The 17,314-nt window shown below is 42.0% G+C and overlaps 1 protein-coding gene across 1 annotated transcript in view; it reads left to right on the top strand.

Annotated features, from left to right (window-relative positions):
• The window catches only part of FRMPD3 (FERM and PDZ domain containing 3), a 142,657-nt gene that overhangs the window by 112,622 nt on the left and 12,721 nt on the right, over nt 1–17,314 (top strand). Inside the window, exons 13-14 of the mRNA XM_066249647.1 lie at nt 1,870–2,049; nt 12,317–12,461. Coding sequence (XP_066105744.1) covers nt 1,870–2,049; nt 12,317–12,461 — 325 coding nt within the window. The remainder of the gene's footprint in view (nt 1–1,869; nt 2,050–12,316; nt 12,462–17,314) is intronic.

Below are 17,314 nucleotides of genomic sequence, written 5' to 3'. Positions count from 1 at the left end.
TTGTGAATCACTGAAAGCCTACTGCTCCTTCCCTCTACCCCATCCCGACATCTCTACCACTGCTGAAATTTTTATAGGCCATTGCAGCCTATTAAATAGCAAATGTCTTTTTAGGGAGAGGGAAACACCTCCTCCATTAAGTGCCTAATCAACCCTTAACACTTTAGAGCAGTGGTTCTCAAAGTGTGCGCCCTAGAAGAAGATTTCCAGGTGTGCCCTATGGTATTCCAGAGAAATATGTGCCTGTTGGGGACCAAAAAACCAACAGGGTTTTGGAGTTTAGATTTTTCGGGGACAGAGGTGTGGGGAACTGGCTGTAAGCTGACAGTCTGCCCAACCCCCCACCTCACTTGCCTGATTGGGTTGCAAAAAGCTGTTAAGCTGTGGTGCTGGATTGTTTACACTACCCCCCATGTTCCCTGGAAGGACTGGAGGCAAGTTTCTTCTATCCTTCGGTGTAAAGTTAAGACCAGGGGTCCCCAAACTACAGCCCATGGGCGGTATGCGGCCCCCTGAGGCCATTTATCCCGACCCACCACACTTCTGGAAGGGGCACCTCTTTCATTGGTGGTCAGTGAGAGGAGCATAGTTCCCATTGAAATACTGGTCAGTTTGTTGATTTAAATTTACTTGTTCTTTATTTTAAATATTGTATTTGTTCCCGTTTTGTTTTTTTACTTTAAAATAAGATATGTGCAGTGTGCATAGGGATTTGCTCATAGTTTTTTTTTTATAGTCCAGCCCTCCAACAGTCTGAGGGACAGTGAACTGGCCCCCTGTGTAAAAAGTTTGGGGACCCTTGGTTAAGACGATATTTATGGTGGGGGTTTTCTGCACTCAACATAATTAAGAGTAAAAAGAGAGGAATTCTTCAATGTATTGATGAGGAAATGAGAATTTGCCTTTCAAATATATGCCCAAACATTGAAGAAATCGCTAGGACACATCAGGCTCATGTTTTTCATAAACACAAGAATGAAAAAACTTAACACATTTGTGCCAGAACCTGCCAAATTTACTAAATCTTACTAAGAATGTATCTATATATATATAAAGATAACTTTTTTGTTGTTTTCTTTTTCTTTTTAACCCTTTTTTTTTTACGAATTCTAAAAAGCATAACTCAAAAAAATGTAACATAAAAATGTTTTTTAATGTCAGAAAAAATTTAATTTTGTATTTGTTTTAATTATCATAAAAGCATGCTTGGACTTTATATTATTTTTCTCTAATATTTGACTTAAATATTATAATATATTTCTCAGAAATTTGTATATAGTGCACCTACAATTGTTTGTAGGATTTTAGACTTCAAAAAATTTGAGAACCACTGCCTTAGAGTTACTTCTTTGTCTGTTTTGCTTTTGGCAAGCAGTGAGAAGTGAAAGTTTAAGTGGCTGATGATGGGAAGTGATGGGTATTAAAGACCAAACACAAGTTGCCACCTGTTCAGGCTGAGTGCTGGGTGGGATACCTTGAGTGGCCCTGTAGCAACAAATGAATATTCTGTAGGGCTTGGTAGGAAGAAGGTGCTGTAAAGACACCAGGAAAAAAAAACAAAAAACACCTCACCTACTTCATAATTTTGCGAGAGCTCATCAGCTGCTGCTGCCCACTTCCCTCATCCTGCTGCTGAGGCTAAGGTTTCCATTGAGACTGATGACCTGGGGCCCTGCTCTGAGAAAAGGACCATCCCAGACCATTTTCCCCTTAAAGTTGTCCTCCTGTCCTGGCACTGAGCCCCAGATGTTTTCAGACTTCCTAGCAGAACTGGCCCGATTCTTGTTTTCTATTTCCTTCTCCTGTCTCCTCTCTCCACGTCCTCTGCCTTTCTTTCTGTGAATGCTGCCCACCACACTTGGGCACTAGGATGAGAAGCAGTCAGCTACCACTCTCCTGGTGGGACCCCGTCATGGCATCAGCCATGTTATTGACCTCAAAACCAACCTCACCACTGTGCTGTCTGAGTTCAGCAAGATCAGCAAGATCCAGCTGTTTCGGGAGAACCAGGGCGTGGCGCGAGTGGAGACCAGCATCATGGATGCCAAGGTAAGGCTGGCTTTGGGGGCTACTTCTCCCAAGGGACAGAACTTGGGAACAAAAGAAGTAACCTTGAGAAAGAGAGTTTGAGCCTGTCAGGTGAGGGGTTCAGTTATTCTGAATTGGTCCAGATCCTGAATTTGTTTGGGCTCATTTTTCTTGTCCTTCTCAACCCTGCGGGACATGCTATCTAGACCACAAATTAAGGTCAGTCAGTGCTAGGGAAAGCTACGTAGTGTCCAATCAGCTTATTGGAGGTCTTTAGCAGAAGGCAAGGGAACTGGAGAACTTGGAGCTACCTCCAGGCCATCATTTCCTAATCTTGTGTCAGCACACATAGGAATTTATATTTATGTGGAATATTGAAGTAAGTAGACCCTAGAGACTCTGGCCACTTCAGACCCTGTCTGACTGTCCCAAAGGCTGAAAGAGTATAAGCACACCAGCTGGGGAACCCTGTCATCGGCACACACAATTGGAATCATGGAGGAAGGGATGTCTGAACATGAAGACAGAACTAAGGAGGCTGGGGAGACAGTGAGCAGGTAGAGCTTGGTCACCATTTCACCTCTCAGAGTCCACCTCTTACAAAACCTTCAAACCTTTCCGATAAATGAGCTCATTCAGACTGCCAAGAAGCTATTTCTTGTGCAGAATCAGGCAGCTTTGGTCAGCCACCCTCTCCATTTGAACACCCAGAGACCATTGTGGGTAGGAGCAAGCCTGATTGCCAGCTGGTGAAAGCTATTAGAGATGGGGCAGCTTTTCTTACTTAAAGGATTTTAGGGGGAGATGTTATTAACTAATTAAGAGGTTAAGTGTTTGCTGTTTCTAAAAGAGCAGATAATTTATTTTTGTTTTTGTGAAATCCAGAAAGCTTTAATATGTTCATTTTTCTACCTGTGATTCACAGGAATGCCATTGGTTTAGGAACCTCCCTGGAACTAATACTTAATTGGCTGTGGCTACTTCTTCAACCAATGCTTGCTGCTCCCCTCAGGTGTTGTTGGGTTGAAAGCCATATAGGAAGTAAAGAAGGGGAAGGAAAACCAAGACATTCAGGGGAAATGTGGCTTCCTGAAAAATAAAAATTGTGTGAAACACAGAAACAGCTTTTCAACCAAATTTGCTCTACGAATGATTCTCAACATTGGCTGCACAATAGAATTTCCTTGAGAGGTTTATAAAAATATAATGCCTGGGTCTTACTCCCAGAGATTGGGGCACAGCCTGGGCATCAGGATTTATTCATTGTTCAGTTCTCTAGGTGATTCGTTAGTAAAGCCAGGCTTGGGATCCACTCACTTCTGGGTCCAGAGCTCTGAGAAGAATCAGGTCAAGCAGGGTCGGTGGCATATTACCCAGGTGAGGAACACTAGTCTCATTTATAAGAGTGATCCAGACACAGTTGTGAGCATGAATGCTGCCCTGTAGGGGCTACACTCTTATTGGGGAGAACTAAACTTACAAAGACACATGACCTAATTTAATAAAAACAATATCAGAACTTCTATGGAGCTCTGGAATCAGACAGACCAGGTTCAAATACAGCTGCACCACTTCCTAGTTGTGTAGCCTTGAAGAAGTATCTTAAATTCTCTGAGTATTGATTTCCTCAACTGCAAAATAGAATACCTATTTCAAAAGATTATTATTCAGAATTAAATGAGAAAATGTAAAATGCTGTAGCACAATGCCGAACATATTATAAATTCTCAACAAATGAGACCTGGTATTATATAAAAAGCAAAACACCAACAAAGAACACTTAAAATCAGGTAAATTTTGTAGACAAGAATAGCATGGAACATGAAACAAAATAATAGGAAGGGGTTAGACAGAACTGTCTCCCCACAAGGGAGTGTTTTAAGATGGATCTTGAAGTAATAGGCATGGATTAGCAGAGGGAAGTGGGATGTATTTACAGGCAGAGAACAAGCACAAAATAAGCAAGACATATGTGCAGGTCAGTAAGCAAAGTTTCTTGGCTGGAGAGGAGAATAACGAGAAAAGAGATTGGAGAGATTGAGGGTGGGCATAATAAGCCGGTTATGAGCTTTGAAGGACAGTCCAAGAAATTTAGAGTCAATGAGATAGAATAGTGGGAATCCACTGTAGGCCCTGGATCAGAGGAGTGATAGAATAAAGCTGATTTGGACCAGTTTGCCAGATGGACAGGAGCAAAGATAATGTAAAACCATGGAGGCAAGGGAGGGATATGTGGTGTCTAAGCTACTAAATTTGTGTTAATTTGTACAGAGGTAACAGAAAACAAATATATAGCAAGATTCCTTCAAGTAGGAGCTGTCGTACATTACATTAAATATACTGCTCACAAAAACTAGGGAATATTTCAAAATGAATATGAAGTGATAAAAAAAGAAGCATTTGATTTTTTTATTAAACAAGAACATCAGAAAAGCAAACAACAAGTCAAAGAAAGTTGTTTGATTATGCAAATGAGATGCAAAACAACTTTTATTTCATTGGTAAAAATGTACTATACAAAAGGCTAAAAGTACTGGAGTATCTGCACGTTCTCTGATCCTCTCATTTTTGTGAGCAGTGTATATGATTTGATTAATAAATATTATGCTCACACCCAAATTTTGTTATGTAAAAAGCAAACGGATCTGTAATCAGAGATGTCTGCTTATGTAGCACTAGTTATAAGTCAGTGCCCTATGAAATGGGCAGGGCAGTATTTATATCTTTCTCAGACAAATTGACAGAGGCAGGATCAATGATGTAGTAGTGAGAGAAAAAAAGGAAGATCAAGAGAGAAAAAAAGATTCAGGTTTCCATTTGACAGTCATTTAGTATGAATCTACTATTGCCAAGAAGCATGCTAAATCCAGTGAGAGATACAAAGATGAAAAAAAGGAAAAAGAAAGAAGAACCATGGGTCCTTGCCCCCAAGAGGCTTACTATTCCATAGGGAACTATTTTGTTCATCAGTTCATGGCATACTGAAGGAATTACCGTAAGACAGGTACCATGAGTTAGAGTACAAAGAAGCGCAAAATTAATTCTGGCTGAAGGATTAAAGAAGCTTCCCCAAGGCATTTGATATCAGGAGTATTTATGGTTACTGAGCAGTGCCTTTCTTCATATATATGCACAATGGGAAGGATTTGAGAAGATGGGGCCAGAGAAACTCTTTACCAGAGAATGGCTGGCTTCCTTGGGCTTAGTAGGAGTCTATACTTAGGGTGTCATGTTGTAGCCAGCTTGCTCAGCTGCAAAAGAGCCAGCTGGGTACATCTCTCCCAACTCTGTGTTCAGTGATATGTCATTGATAACTTGAAAGAGGCCGTGGTGGGATATGTTCACCACAGAAATTGTTAAACACTACAAATCAGGACTTCAGAGAAATGGTTGTTAAATGTTTATCAGCACACCACTGCAGAGGGTACACTGAAGAAAGACTGTCTGAATTTTTTTTTCTATCTGAATTTCTTAACAAGGAGCATGGAAATTAGAATCCACTCTTGGCTCATTCCCCCTTAGATATGCCACTCTGTTCTGGGAATATACTGGACAGGTCTGGTGACACTAAGATTATTCACTTAAAGCAGTAGTTCTCAGCTGTGATTGAACATTAGAATCCTGTTTGGAGAAAAGAAAGAAAGAAACACAGAAAGAGAGAGAGAGAGAGAGAGAGAGAGAGAGAGAAAAGAGGAAGGAAGGAAGGAAGGAAGGAAGGAAGGAAGGAAGGAAGGAAGGAAGGAAGGAAGGAAAATAAAGGGAGAGAGAGAGAAAGAGAGAGAAAGAAAAAGAAAGAAAGAGAGAAAGAGAAAAGAGAAAAGGAGGGAGGGAAGGACAGAAGGAGGGAGGGAGGGAGGAAATCCATTGGATGCCCAGGCCCTTCTTCTCATTGTTTAAACCAGAATATCTGGGAGGGAGGCTAAGGTATAGAGATTTTTATTTTCTTTTATTCTTTTTTTTTTTTTTCTGAAGCTGGAAATGGGGAGGCAGTCAGACAGACTCACGCATGTGCCCGACTGGGATCCACCCGGCATGCACACCAAGGGGCGATGCTCTGCCCATCTGGGGCATTGCTCTGTTGCAACCAGAGCCATTCTAGCACCTGAGGCAGAGCCCATGGAGCTATCCTCAGCACCCAGGCCAACTTTGCTCCAAAGGAGCCCTGGCTGTGAGAGGGGAAGAGAGAGACAGAGAGGAAGGAGAGGGGGAGGGGTGGAGAAGCAGATGGGTGCTTCTCCTGTGTGCCCTGGCCGGGAATAGAACCTGGAACTCCTGCACGCCAGGCCGATGCTCTACCACTGAGCCAACCAGCCAGGGCCTCTTTTATTCTTTTTAACTTTAGGGTATATATGTTTATTTTTATTTTTATTGAAGTTATTGGGGTGACATAGGTTAATAAAACTATATAGTTTTCAGGTACATAATGCTACAACAAATCAGCTGTATATTGTATTGTGTGTTCAGCACCCCAAGTCAAGTCTCCTTCCATCAGCATTTATCCCCCCTTTACCCTCTTCTACCTCCCCAAGGGTATATAGGTTTTTAAAGCATCCCAGGTAATTCTGATATGCATCTAGCCTGAGAACTACTGCCTTAAAGTGACATTCTGCCTTGTTCCCAAAGTGGCTGGCTATGCTCAATTAGCCTTTCCCAGGGCTGAGGAGGCAAGAACCCAAATGTACTGACCATTGTCTGATATCCTTGCCCCATTCAGGCCCCTTGATTCCCATCTTTTTCATTTTTAAGTATGCTAGGGTGATCTGAGGCTACCCCAGGACCGGTCCACTCCTAGTTGACATCCCGAAATGTTGGGTGCCTGGGAGCTCCCAGAGCACCCCAGGAAGGAGATGGGGCTGGAGCATGTCAAACTAATCCACGCTGTGCCTTTTCTTACCTGACCATACTTCCATTCTCCTTTTCTCCTTCTCCATGCGAAAATGGTTTGGGCATATTTTCATTAGACTTTTCATTCAGTATACTTGCTCTTAGTGGAGCATACGTGAGGTAGTATGCAAATATTTTTCTCCAGGACTAAGACAGACTAAGACTGAGACAGCACTGGGCCATTACCATGCTCCATTACCACAGAAGCACACAAGGGGAGGAAAAAACCATCAAAGGAATGTCCCAAGGGATCTCTTGTGCCCCAGTGTGTCTCCTATTCTCATGTCTGAGCTTTATCTCTTCAGTGCTTTCTGTGGGGAAAAGCAATACATTAGATGTTGTGATCATTAAAATGTTGGTTCTGAAGGTTTCTAAGAAAACCTATACAACCTCTTTGCTTGCCTGCCTTTGATTTGATTTTTATATTTTTATCCCTGCTGACAGAAAACTGAATCTGTTCCTTTTGCAAACTGCATTTGGCTCGTGCTGAGGCCCAGTTGAGTGTGCAGGGATACAGAGGAGAGGGTACTAACATGCTGTGCTGAGCCACTGGGGGATGTGTTTGGCTCTCTCTGTACAAAGGATTTTGCTTTCATGCTGCTTTATTACCAACATTGGACTATATTTGGTTTAAGAACTAAGAGGAAAAACTAAAGTGAAGTCACATACTTAAGTCAATCAGCCAGTTAGTCACTTAGCCTCCCATCTGTCCATTAGCTAGCTGACTAGTCAGCCAGGCAGTTTAACTGGTCAGGATGTCAGGCTGTTAGCCTTTTACGCATTCTTCCTGTCTTGTAGCCAGCTTGTCAGCCAGGTTATCAGTAGGTCAGACTGCCCTGAAGCCAGCTAATCTATTAGTCTGTCTATCAGTCACCAAGTTTATAATATCTCTCTCTCTCTCTCTCTATATATATATATATATATATATATATATAATATTTGCATATTATATATATATAATTTGCATATTATATATATATATATATAGAGAGAGAGAGAGAGAGAGAGGAAAACAATGAGAAGCATCAACTTGTAGTTTCTTCACTTTAGTTGTCCACTGATTGCTTCTCATATGTGCCTTGATCAGGGGGCTCGAGCCAAGCCAGTGACCCCTTGCTCAAGCCAGTGCCTTGGGCTCGAGCCAACAATCCTGGGTTTCAAGCCAGTGACCTTTGGGCTCAAGACAGTGACACTGGGATCATGTAGATGAGCCCACACTCAAACCGGAGACCCTGCACTCAAGCTGGAGACCCTGTGCTCAAGCTGGCAACCTCATACTAAAGGCAATGAGTTCATGCTCAACCTGGTTACCTTGGGGTTTTAACTGGAAACTTCCATATTTTGGGTCTATGTTCTATCCACTGCACCATCACCAGTCAGTCAACCAGCATGTACTTTGGTAAAATGGTTCCTTATTTTATTTCTCAACAAATGCCATTTCCTCAAAGAAGCTCTTTCCAGCTTCTGCAACCAAATTAGTCACAAGTGCATACATTTGCACCCACCCACCCATGTAGTGATCTAGGACATTCTATGTTCAATTTGCTTTCTGCACTTTATAGTGCTTATTATACTTTGCATCATATTAATTTCTGTGATTATTTGGTTTATGTCTTATTTTCTGCTAGATTATAAGTTTCATGACGTCAGGAACTGTGTTGGCCCTGTTATGGGTTGAGTGGCTACATACTTCCATTGTTCATGTTGTCTATGAGCTATTTAACCAGTGTGTAGCAGCTTTCTGGGTGAACAGAGTGGGGTGCAGGAGCATTCCAGCTGAAAGACCAGTATAGGTTAAGGTATGAAGGGGTGCAAATACATGACATCTCTGGAAAATTCTAAATAGTGTGTCATTGCTGAGCATAAGATGAAGGGGTGTGATGGGAGGAGGATACAGGCAGAATTAGTAGGAGACATGCTTGAAGCTGTAGGCTGAGTCCAGGTCCTGAAGGGCTTTGTGTGATAATGGAAGGCAATAGGTTTTAGATGATGTGCTATTTAAGATTTTAAGTTACAGGAAAAATCATATTTTAGAACATGATTTAGGCAGCAATATGGAGGTGAAATGGAGTAAGGTGGGTTGAGATAGGAGTCAGGGAGGTCAATCAGAAGCCTATTGAAGATCCTGAGGTGTGTCCTCACCTTTTTCATATCACAAAAAGTCACGATTTGTATAAAATAAACAGATGAGACAGCTTGCAGCTGGAGGCAACAGGACCCAGAGGCTGAGGGGCTCAAGATTTCAGTATACTTGTCACTCATTCACACATACTTTGAGAAGTTTGGGTCTTAAAAGAAGATGGTGAAGGCCTTAAATAAAGCAATAGCAGAAAGGATGGCCATGATATCTTTTTTTTTAATAATTTTATTTTTAATGGGGCAACATCAATAAACACCATGATATCTTTGATAACTCCTGAGGCAAGCCTAGTGAGTCTTGGGCCCTCATAGTAATAGTGGTAGCAGCTACTTACACCCAAATCTCTCTGTAGCCTTCTGCCAGAAGGTGAGACAGAAAGAAATATCTTATGTCCCCTCCAATTTTATTCCCCTTTGTCTATACTTTGTTGTACACATAGTTTACCATTCTGTTGTGACTGATGTACATCCATTAACTGGAGGTACAAACATCTCCTTTGCCCCTTCCTAATAATGACCCAAACGTAACATCTCATCCTGGTCCTTTCCTCCCTATAGAAAGGAACCATTGCTCCTTTGACAAAAACCATTCCTTTTCTTTGCTGATGGTATTGTGCAAGCTTTGTAAGAGTAGCACTAACTCATTGCCTAAGGGGAAGAATCCATATACCTTACTGTGGCTTATAGTGTAACTGAATATACAATAACTATTAAACAATTCAAGATAGGATCCAATCGAGCACAAGATTGCGTGGTATAGACAGCACTGTACGAGTTCTGAGATAGAAAAGAGCTCAAGAGAAAAAAAGACCAGAGATGATGATTTTGAAATCCCTGGCACAGAAATAAAAGTTGATGACCTGGTGATGAAGAGCGAAGGGTTGAGGACTGAGCCTGAGGCATTGATTAAATGGGGAGGTTGTTCAAGAAGAGTTGGCCAGAGAGAGAGATGGAAATGGTCAGAGATTACACAACTAGAACATAGTATCACCTCACAGAAACAGAATCCAGGAGAATTTCCAACGGAGAAGGTGATTACTACTGGCAAATAAAACAAACAAAGAGGTGTAAAAATGAATACAAACTATGGTATTCAGCTGGAATGAAGCTTCAGTCATAAATGATGTAGAAAACTATGGCCCATGAACCAAATGTGACCCACCACCTATATCTGTAAATAAAAATTTCTTAGAATACCATCATATCCATTTGTTTAGCTTATGGATTATCTATGGCCATTCTCACACTGCAGTGGCAGAGTTGTTGCAACAGAACCTTTATGGCTCACAAGGCCTAAAATGCTTACTATCTAGCCCTTTATAAGAAATAGTTGTCAACCCCTGGGCTATATGAACTACAAAATATTCAACTCAAGCTATATCTTGAGATTCTGGCAGACAGCAAAGAAAACTGGTACAACTTTTGGTACAACTTTTTAACTAAAAGCTGAGCTGATGCGGAGTCAGAATGATTCCCAAGGTGATGATCCAGCAAAGAAGGTTAGTAGTCTAGCTGGTAACCAAGTTTCATCAGGTCTTCATGATGTCCCTTTTTACTGCCACTGTCCTAGTAGAGGCCTTAATCACCTCTTGCCTGGACTGGTACAGTAGCTTTCTCACTAGTCAAAGAAGGAATTCATTGTCTCCTCTTAATTATTTTAGCTTGTAAGCCTGGTCTGAGAACCAACAACTCAAAGGTCCTTCTTCAGCTTGTCCAGTTTTCAGTGGTCTTAATCTGGAGGCCACTGCCCTACCCTAGGTACAATGCTCTCATGGCTGACATCAAACTGACCTAAACTTATTTTGAAGCCACCCTTTTAAAATTACAGTACAGATATTGGGAAGGTTTATTAAAATGGTGCTCATTTTTTCATTCTAGTAGTAGTAGTAGTAGTAGTAGTAGTAGTGCTAGTAGTAGTAGTAGTAGAGATAGTGTTGATAAATCATTGCCAGCTCTCTGACACAGTCAACTAGCTAATCCCAGGCTTAATTTGATAGATTTAAGGTCAGAACAGAAGTCAACAGAGTATGCTAGTATTTCCCAAAGTGGGTTAAAAACAAAACAGAAAAACAAACAAACAAACAAAACAAAACAAAAAACCCTGAGAACTCCATGAGACGTTCTATGAAAACAGATTTTTTTTGATCAAATAATTTAAAAAGTTGGAATACTGAAACCCCCCTCTTGAAGTTCGGCGGTATACATTAATATATTAAAGGATCTAAGAATTCCCATAAGTACAATTATCCGTATAGCTTTGTTTAACCCAGTGTTTCACACATGTATTTGACCAAGGAACTCTTTTAAAGATAATCAATTAACATCTCAAGAACAGTATGGGAAACAGAGGGAAAAGGGGAGCATTTAAAAGTCTGAGCAGCCTGACCAGGCGGTGGCGCAGTGGATAGAGTGTTGGACTGGGATGCAGAGGACCCAGGTTCGAGACCCCGAGGTCGCCAACTTGAGCGTGGGCTCATCTGGTTTGAGCAAAAAAGCCTACCAGCTTGAACCCAAGGTCGCTGGGTCCAACAAGGGGTTACTCGGTCTGCTGAAGGCCCACGGTCAAGGCACATATGAGAAAGCAATCAATGAACAAAGGTGTTGCAACGTGCAATGAAAAACTAATGATTGATGCTTCTCATCTCTCTCCGTTCCTGTCTGTCTGTCCCTGTCTATCCCTCTCTCTGACTCACTCCCTGTCTCTGTAAAAAATAAATAAATAAATAAAGACTTAAAAGTCTGAGCAGGGCTGCAGACCAGAAAGACTTTGTCCTGGAAGGCACAGTGAGGACTTGATTGCATAGAGTGTCCATGTCCAAAAGCTGTTCTGGGTATCATAGGTAGTTATAGAGATGAGCTAGAGATAGCTTGTGCACTCAAGGAACTTCCTATCAAGGATGTTCCCCAGTCTAGTCTCGACTCCTAGGTTCACCCCAGCTTTCCCAGTTGGCTTGCACATCTACCAACCCTAACAACCCAATAGAAGTCCCATGACAGTCACATGATGTCTTATAAATTTAGTCATTTTCAGTAAATGTGGTTCATTAAATGTGTAATTAAGGTAGATTAATTTTGGTACCTGGGTAAGAATTTACTATAAATCTCAAATCAGAAAAAAATCATTTGTCAGGCCATGTGTCTCAATTTTTGGTTCAGAAACTATGGTTCCCATAACTATGCAAATTTTCTTTACTATCATTCTCCAGAAATTGAACCTGCCTTTCTCTTTCTCCTGTCCTCATTTTTCTTCCTGTCTCTTCCCCAGCCTCTGGTGCTGTTGATGGAGTGGCCCGAAGCCACCAACTTTGCCTGCCTGATTGCGGGGTATTGCCGCCTCCTGATGGATTCCAGAAAGATGGTCTTCTCCAGGCCTTCCAGCCAGCCTCCTCCACCTCCAATGATCAAGGCAGGTAGGGCTGAGCCTCATTTTTTGGTGTGGCAGAGGCCCTTCCGGTCCTGGAGATATGGAGGGAGGAGCTCAACTGCCTTAGTGCTCACCCCATTCTGCCAGTGCCTTATTTACCAGGAACTGATGCTGTACCACTTCATCCCACTTGGCACAAACCAGTGGGAAAGACAGCTGGCTTTCAGATAGGCTTGCCCCACAAAGGATGCCTGTGACAACACATTGTGATTGAGTCAGTGAACAATTGTAAAATAAAAATAGCAAACAAGTGATAAATAGAACCAATTAAGGAATCTCACTGAATCTAAGGCAAAGCTTTAGAGGTACACTGATCTAGGAGAGACACATGAGTGTTCCAACTTTGTTGAAGTGGAAGCTGAAAATGAAGATAAAAAGCGTTCTTTTGTTCATCATAAGGGGGTTGACAGCTGCCTAAAGTAAGAGACTGCAGGAAAGATTGTGCAGGCCCAGAATATAATCCAGCAGGAGGTTTAGAGATGAGGAGATGACCGCTAAGCACAAAGTGAAATGCAGCCCCCAAACAGCTCAGTGAAGCCATTCCCCAGAACTGTCCTGACGATGACACAATCAGGGACTTTGGGAAAATCAGTTCAGTCCAGATAATGCTTCCCCAAACAAAAATGAGAAGAGAAGGGAGAGACCCAAATAAAAGGTACTCCACATATTAGACTTAAAGCTCGTGTAGTTGCAATGAGTGTTCCCCTTACCCCAGCACCCAAACATCACAAGTGGAAGTTAAGACTTACCACCCAGTAGTTTCCTTCCTCACATGCTAAAGACTCTTCTTACACTTGCCTTACTGCTTAACTATTTCTTTTCTCTTCAAGTATGTCTTGCCTTGCAGCTTGGTCATATCTGATCTATATGGAGTAATTTGAGAATAGAAGCACACACCTGATTGATGATCCAGCACTCAGTGGGCTTTGATCCCATACCCTTTCACCTAATTTTCTTCATGAACATCACAAAAGGCCATGTTTACAGCTCAGCATTGTCTGCAGTAATTAGAAGGCAATCCACCAAAAATAGATTTAGGAAAGGATAGGTGGCCCCAAGGCATATGAAGAAAGCCACATAGAGAAGCAAGAGAACTGACTGGGAATAGAAAGAACCCAGGGCCCTGGCCAGGTAACTTAGTTGATTAGAACATCATCCTGATAGGCCAAAGTTGCAGGTTGAATCCTCAGTCAGGGCACATGTAAGAATCGACCAATGAATGCATAAATAAGTAGAACAACAAATCAATCTCTCTATCTCTATCTCCCTCTCTGTCTGTCTGTCTCTCTCCCTTCTTCCCTTCCTCTCTCTCTAAAATTATTAATAATAATAATAATAATAATAACTAGAAAGAACCCAGGGGTTTAAGTTGTCACATGTCTCCATGTGAATTGCTCCAAAGTGGGTGGTCATATGTGCTATCAAATCTATGATGGCCAAATGATGGCAAAGCCAGCATTAGCATTGTTAGTGTCACCTGTGGTCTTCCTCTCAGTCATCATTCTTAAGTAAATTATACCTCTTACTGAGCAGGATATTGAGGGAGAAATGGAAACAGGAAGGCTGAAGAAGAGCCTGGAGCTCAGCTGAGGACCGGCTGTAGAAGTGAGGGTTGTTTGGGGGTCCATTTTAAGAAGGCCCCTGGGGTGGTTCTGTAGTCTCACCCCACCTTCCAAAGGGTTTCAGTCGGATATCCCATCAACACCCTAACCAGTGGTTTCATTAAGTAGTCCCCTTGCTATGGAAATAGTGGCACTACATGAGGAACACGGGCTTCCTGTGTCCCTTCAGTCTCACAGAATGCATTCCATCTTTCTTCATGTTGCTTTTCCAAATGCAAATCAATTTCATTGGGTTCTCTTGTGGTTTAGAAAGGAAACTTCTATAAATGCTAGACATGGCTTAAGAGCCCCTCCCTGATTCATGAGAACCCCTCTCCTTGAGCCTGCAGAATGATAGGGGCTCAGGATGCCTCCAGCACAGGACCTCTCTGTTCATGCAAGAGCTGGATAGACCACTGTGGTGTCCCCACTGTTTGTAGTGCATGACCTCAGAGGTGGATTAAGGTCGATTGAGGCCCCAGGCACAGAAGAAAATATTGGACCCCTTGTCATTAGAAAAAAAGAGTATAAAGTTGGGGTTTTGCAAGACCCTTCAGAAGTCAGGGCCCAGTACACCCACCATTAAATCTTCCTCTGCTTGACCTCCCCAGGAGCTTGGGCAAATGCTGCGGCCTACTACTTGGCCTTTGGGGCTATTAGCTGCTGGGTTGACGGCAGCCACCCAGTGTTCTAGGTACATGTGGCAAGGTGAGTCTCATGGCTCTCCCTGTCAGGGGTGGTGTACATATCTTATCCCATGACCAAAGGGCAGTAATGAGATTCAAATAATTTAAGAACCAGTTTTCTGCCCTAATGACCGTTTTAAGTATATTAAAATATATATATACCGGAAGGTAGTTTATTATTTCATGCATTTAATACTTAAATAAGAACAATTAAAGTGGTACGCAAAACTAGATTATGTTATAAAAAAGAGTTTTAAAATATTAATGAAAAAATATTGAATAACACCTGACAAAAAACAATAAAACTATTACTTTAGATATTTCCATATTGCTTCTTGGTTGGCGTTCTCACTTGTAATTTTTTTCACCTATGGACAGAATGAACATTACTACAGATGCTTAGAATACACTGTTACACAGATGAACGTTCAAAAAGAGTAAGGAATGTCAATTTGTGATTTCCACATTGGGTGGCTGCCCAAGCACCCACCTTAGAGAGAAACCTGATTACAGGTGCTATTTTAACAACCAGTTTGCCAAACTCAGTGAAAAATGAGGTATTGGTTCTGCCAAACCGGTGCGAACCAGCTGAATTCCACCACTCCCCAAGGGCAACAGCAAGCAGCACCACTGAGGAGACCTCCCAAGTTACAGTGAGGGGCCATCAGTTCCTGGTACAAAGTTGAGATTGGCTTCCTCCACCAGCCCCCACTTTCATCCCAAAACAGAAGCCTTAGTGTCAACTATGGTTTAGCAAAGAGAAGAGTCATCTGCGTTTTTCCCTCAGAGAATAGAGCTCCAGCCCACTCAGAGCCTGGTCTCTCTAGCCAGGTCAATATTCTTATCTCATAGCAGCTTCTGGCTGCCAGCTAACCCAACTCAATGCTCAGCCAACTGGGCTTCTTGGATGCTATTAAACCACCAACTGAAAAAGAGCATCACCTTCTCCCTGAGACACAGAAAAAAAGGAAAATGGGAATATGGAAGGGAAGAGATTACCTGTTAGGTTTTATCAGTAATTTTCCCAAATTAGGTATTTCACTTAATCACTCAACAACTGTTTCTTAAGTATTCATTATGTGTCAGGCACTGCAGATAGAGCTGTGAATAATAGACATGGTCCTTGCCCTGACAGAGCTTACAGTCAAGTGGAAGAATACAGACAGATAAAGGGATAATGCCCATACAGTAAGTGCCTTTGCATTTATATAGAGGAAATTCAACTGGTACAACAGAATAGCACCTGGTTGTGGGGACACAACTTAGAGAAAATCTCAAAGAAATGCCAACCTTCCACTTATACTGGGACCTAGAGGCATCTGCCATCTCTTCTGCTGTGAGCTCATGTATCCTGGGGGAATCCAGGAAAATAAGGCTTTGGGGGATCTAATTGGGGCACAGGTAGAGGAGGATTTCACTCTACATTTTCTCCCATGATTAGAAAACAGTTCAAAATGGTGAATCAAACATTTTGGTTAGTGGTTAATATGTATACCACTCATGGCTTACTGATTTTCATATAGTTAAAACTCGGCAACATGCACAGAGTACTAAAGCTAGAGTGACTGTAACAGACTTTTTTTATGATGATTTAGAAAGGACAATGGGGTTCTTGCAAGGCCTCTTGGTCATTTGTCTTTGTGACCAATAATGATTATCGGACTGTAGAATACAGCAAGACCAAGCAATAGGAAGTCAGTTGTGCCTGACCTGTGGTGGATGAAGCGTTGACCTGGAATGTTGAGGTCGCTGGATTGAAACCCTGGGCTTGCCTGGTCAAGGCACATATGGGAAGCACTTGCTACAAGTTAATGCTTCCCGCTTCCCCCACCTCATTTTCTCTCTATCTCCCCTCCCTCAAAAAAATAAAATTTAAAAGAAGTCAGTTGTATCAATGTTGTGTGTGTATATAGTATAGTTGCTTTTGTTTATTTTTTAATACAGCTCCATTTGGATTACCATCCTGTTCTTTGCAAAAAAAAAATTAAGTCAGTCTTCTGAATTAGTGGGTGAATACAGAGGGATAGACTAGGGCATCCCCTTGAGAAAGCTGATAAGCAATTTATAGCAAATTTCAATCTGGGAGGCAGGCTGTCCTAGACATCAGCTAACAGCTCCTGGCTGTACTGGCATTCTATTCTTCTGTTTGGGGAGATGTAAGCTTCTCCAGGGACATTTTCTCCTCTGCACTGTCTCATGCTATTCCCTGGATCTGGAAATCACAGTACCAAGTGGTGGACTGTGCATCACCTGGCCTTGACAGCTTGGTGTTGAGAGATACTTCCATTTTGCAAAGAGGGAAGCCATTCTTAGACTTTCAGCCGTTGTCTGAGAGGAGTTGGCACTTCCTCATTTGACATGCCACCTCTGATAGCAGCCAATTGAGATTGTTCAGCTGTCTCATAGGTGATTAACACCTGCTGCAATGCCAGGACCTGTGGACAATGCCTGGGGGTAGAGATCTCTTGAACTGATAGTTTGATCTCCTGGCTCAGTACTTCCCTAGAGCAATTCTTCTCTAAGTCTCAGAGGGTCATTGCATACTATTTTCC

This window comes from Saccopteryx bilineata, chromosome X (assembly GCF_036850765.1).
Source record: "Saccopteryx bilineata isolate mSacBil1 chromosome X, mSacBil1_pri_phased_curated, whole genome shotgun sequence".
Classification (NCBI taxonomy): domain Eukaryota; kingdom Metazoa; phylum Chordata; class Mammalia; order Chiroptera; family Emballonuridae; genus Saccopteryx; species Saccopteryx bilineata.
The sequence above is the reverse complement of the archived record's forward strand: the minus strand, read 5'-3'. Positions and strand labels throughout refer to the sequence as shown.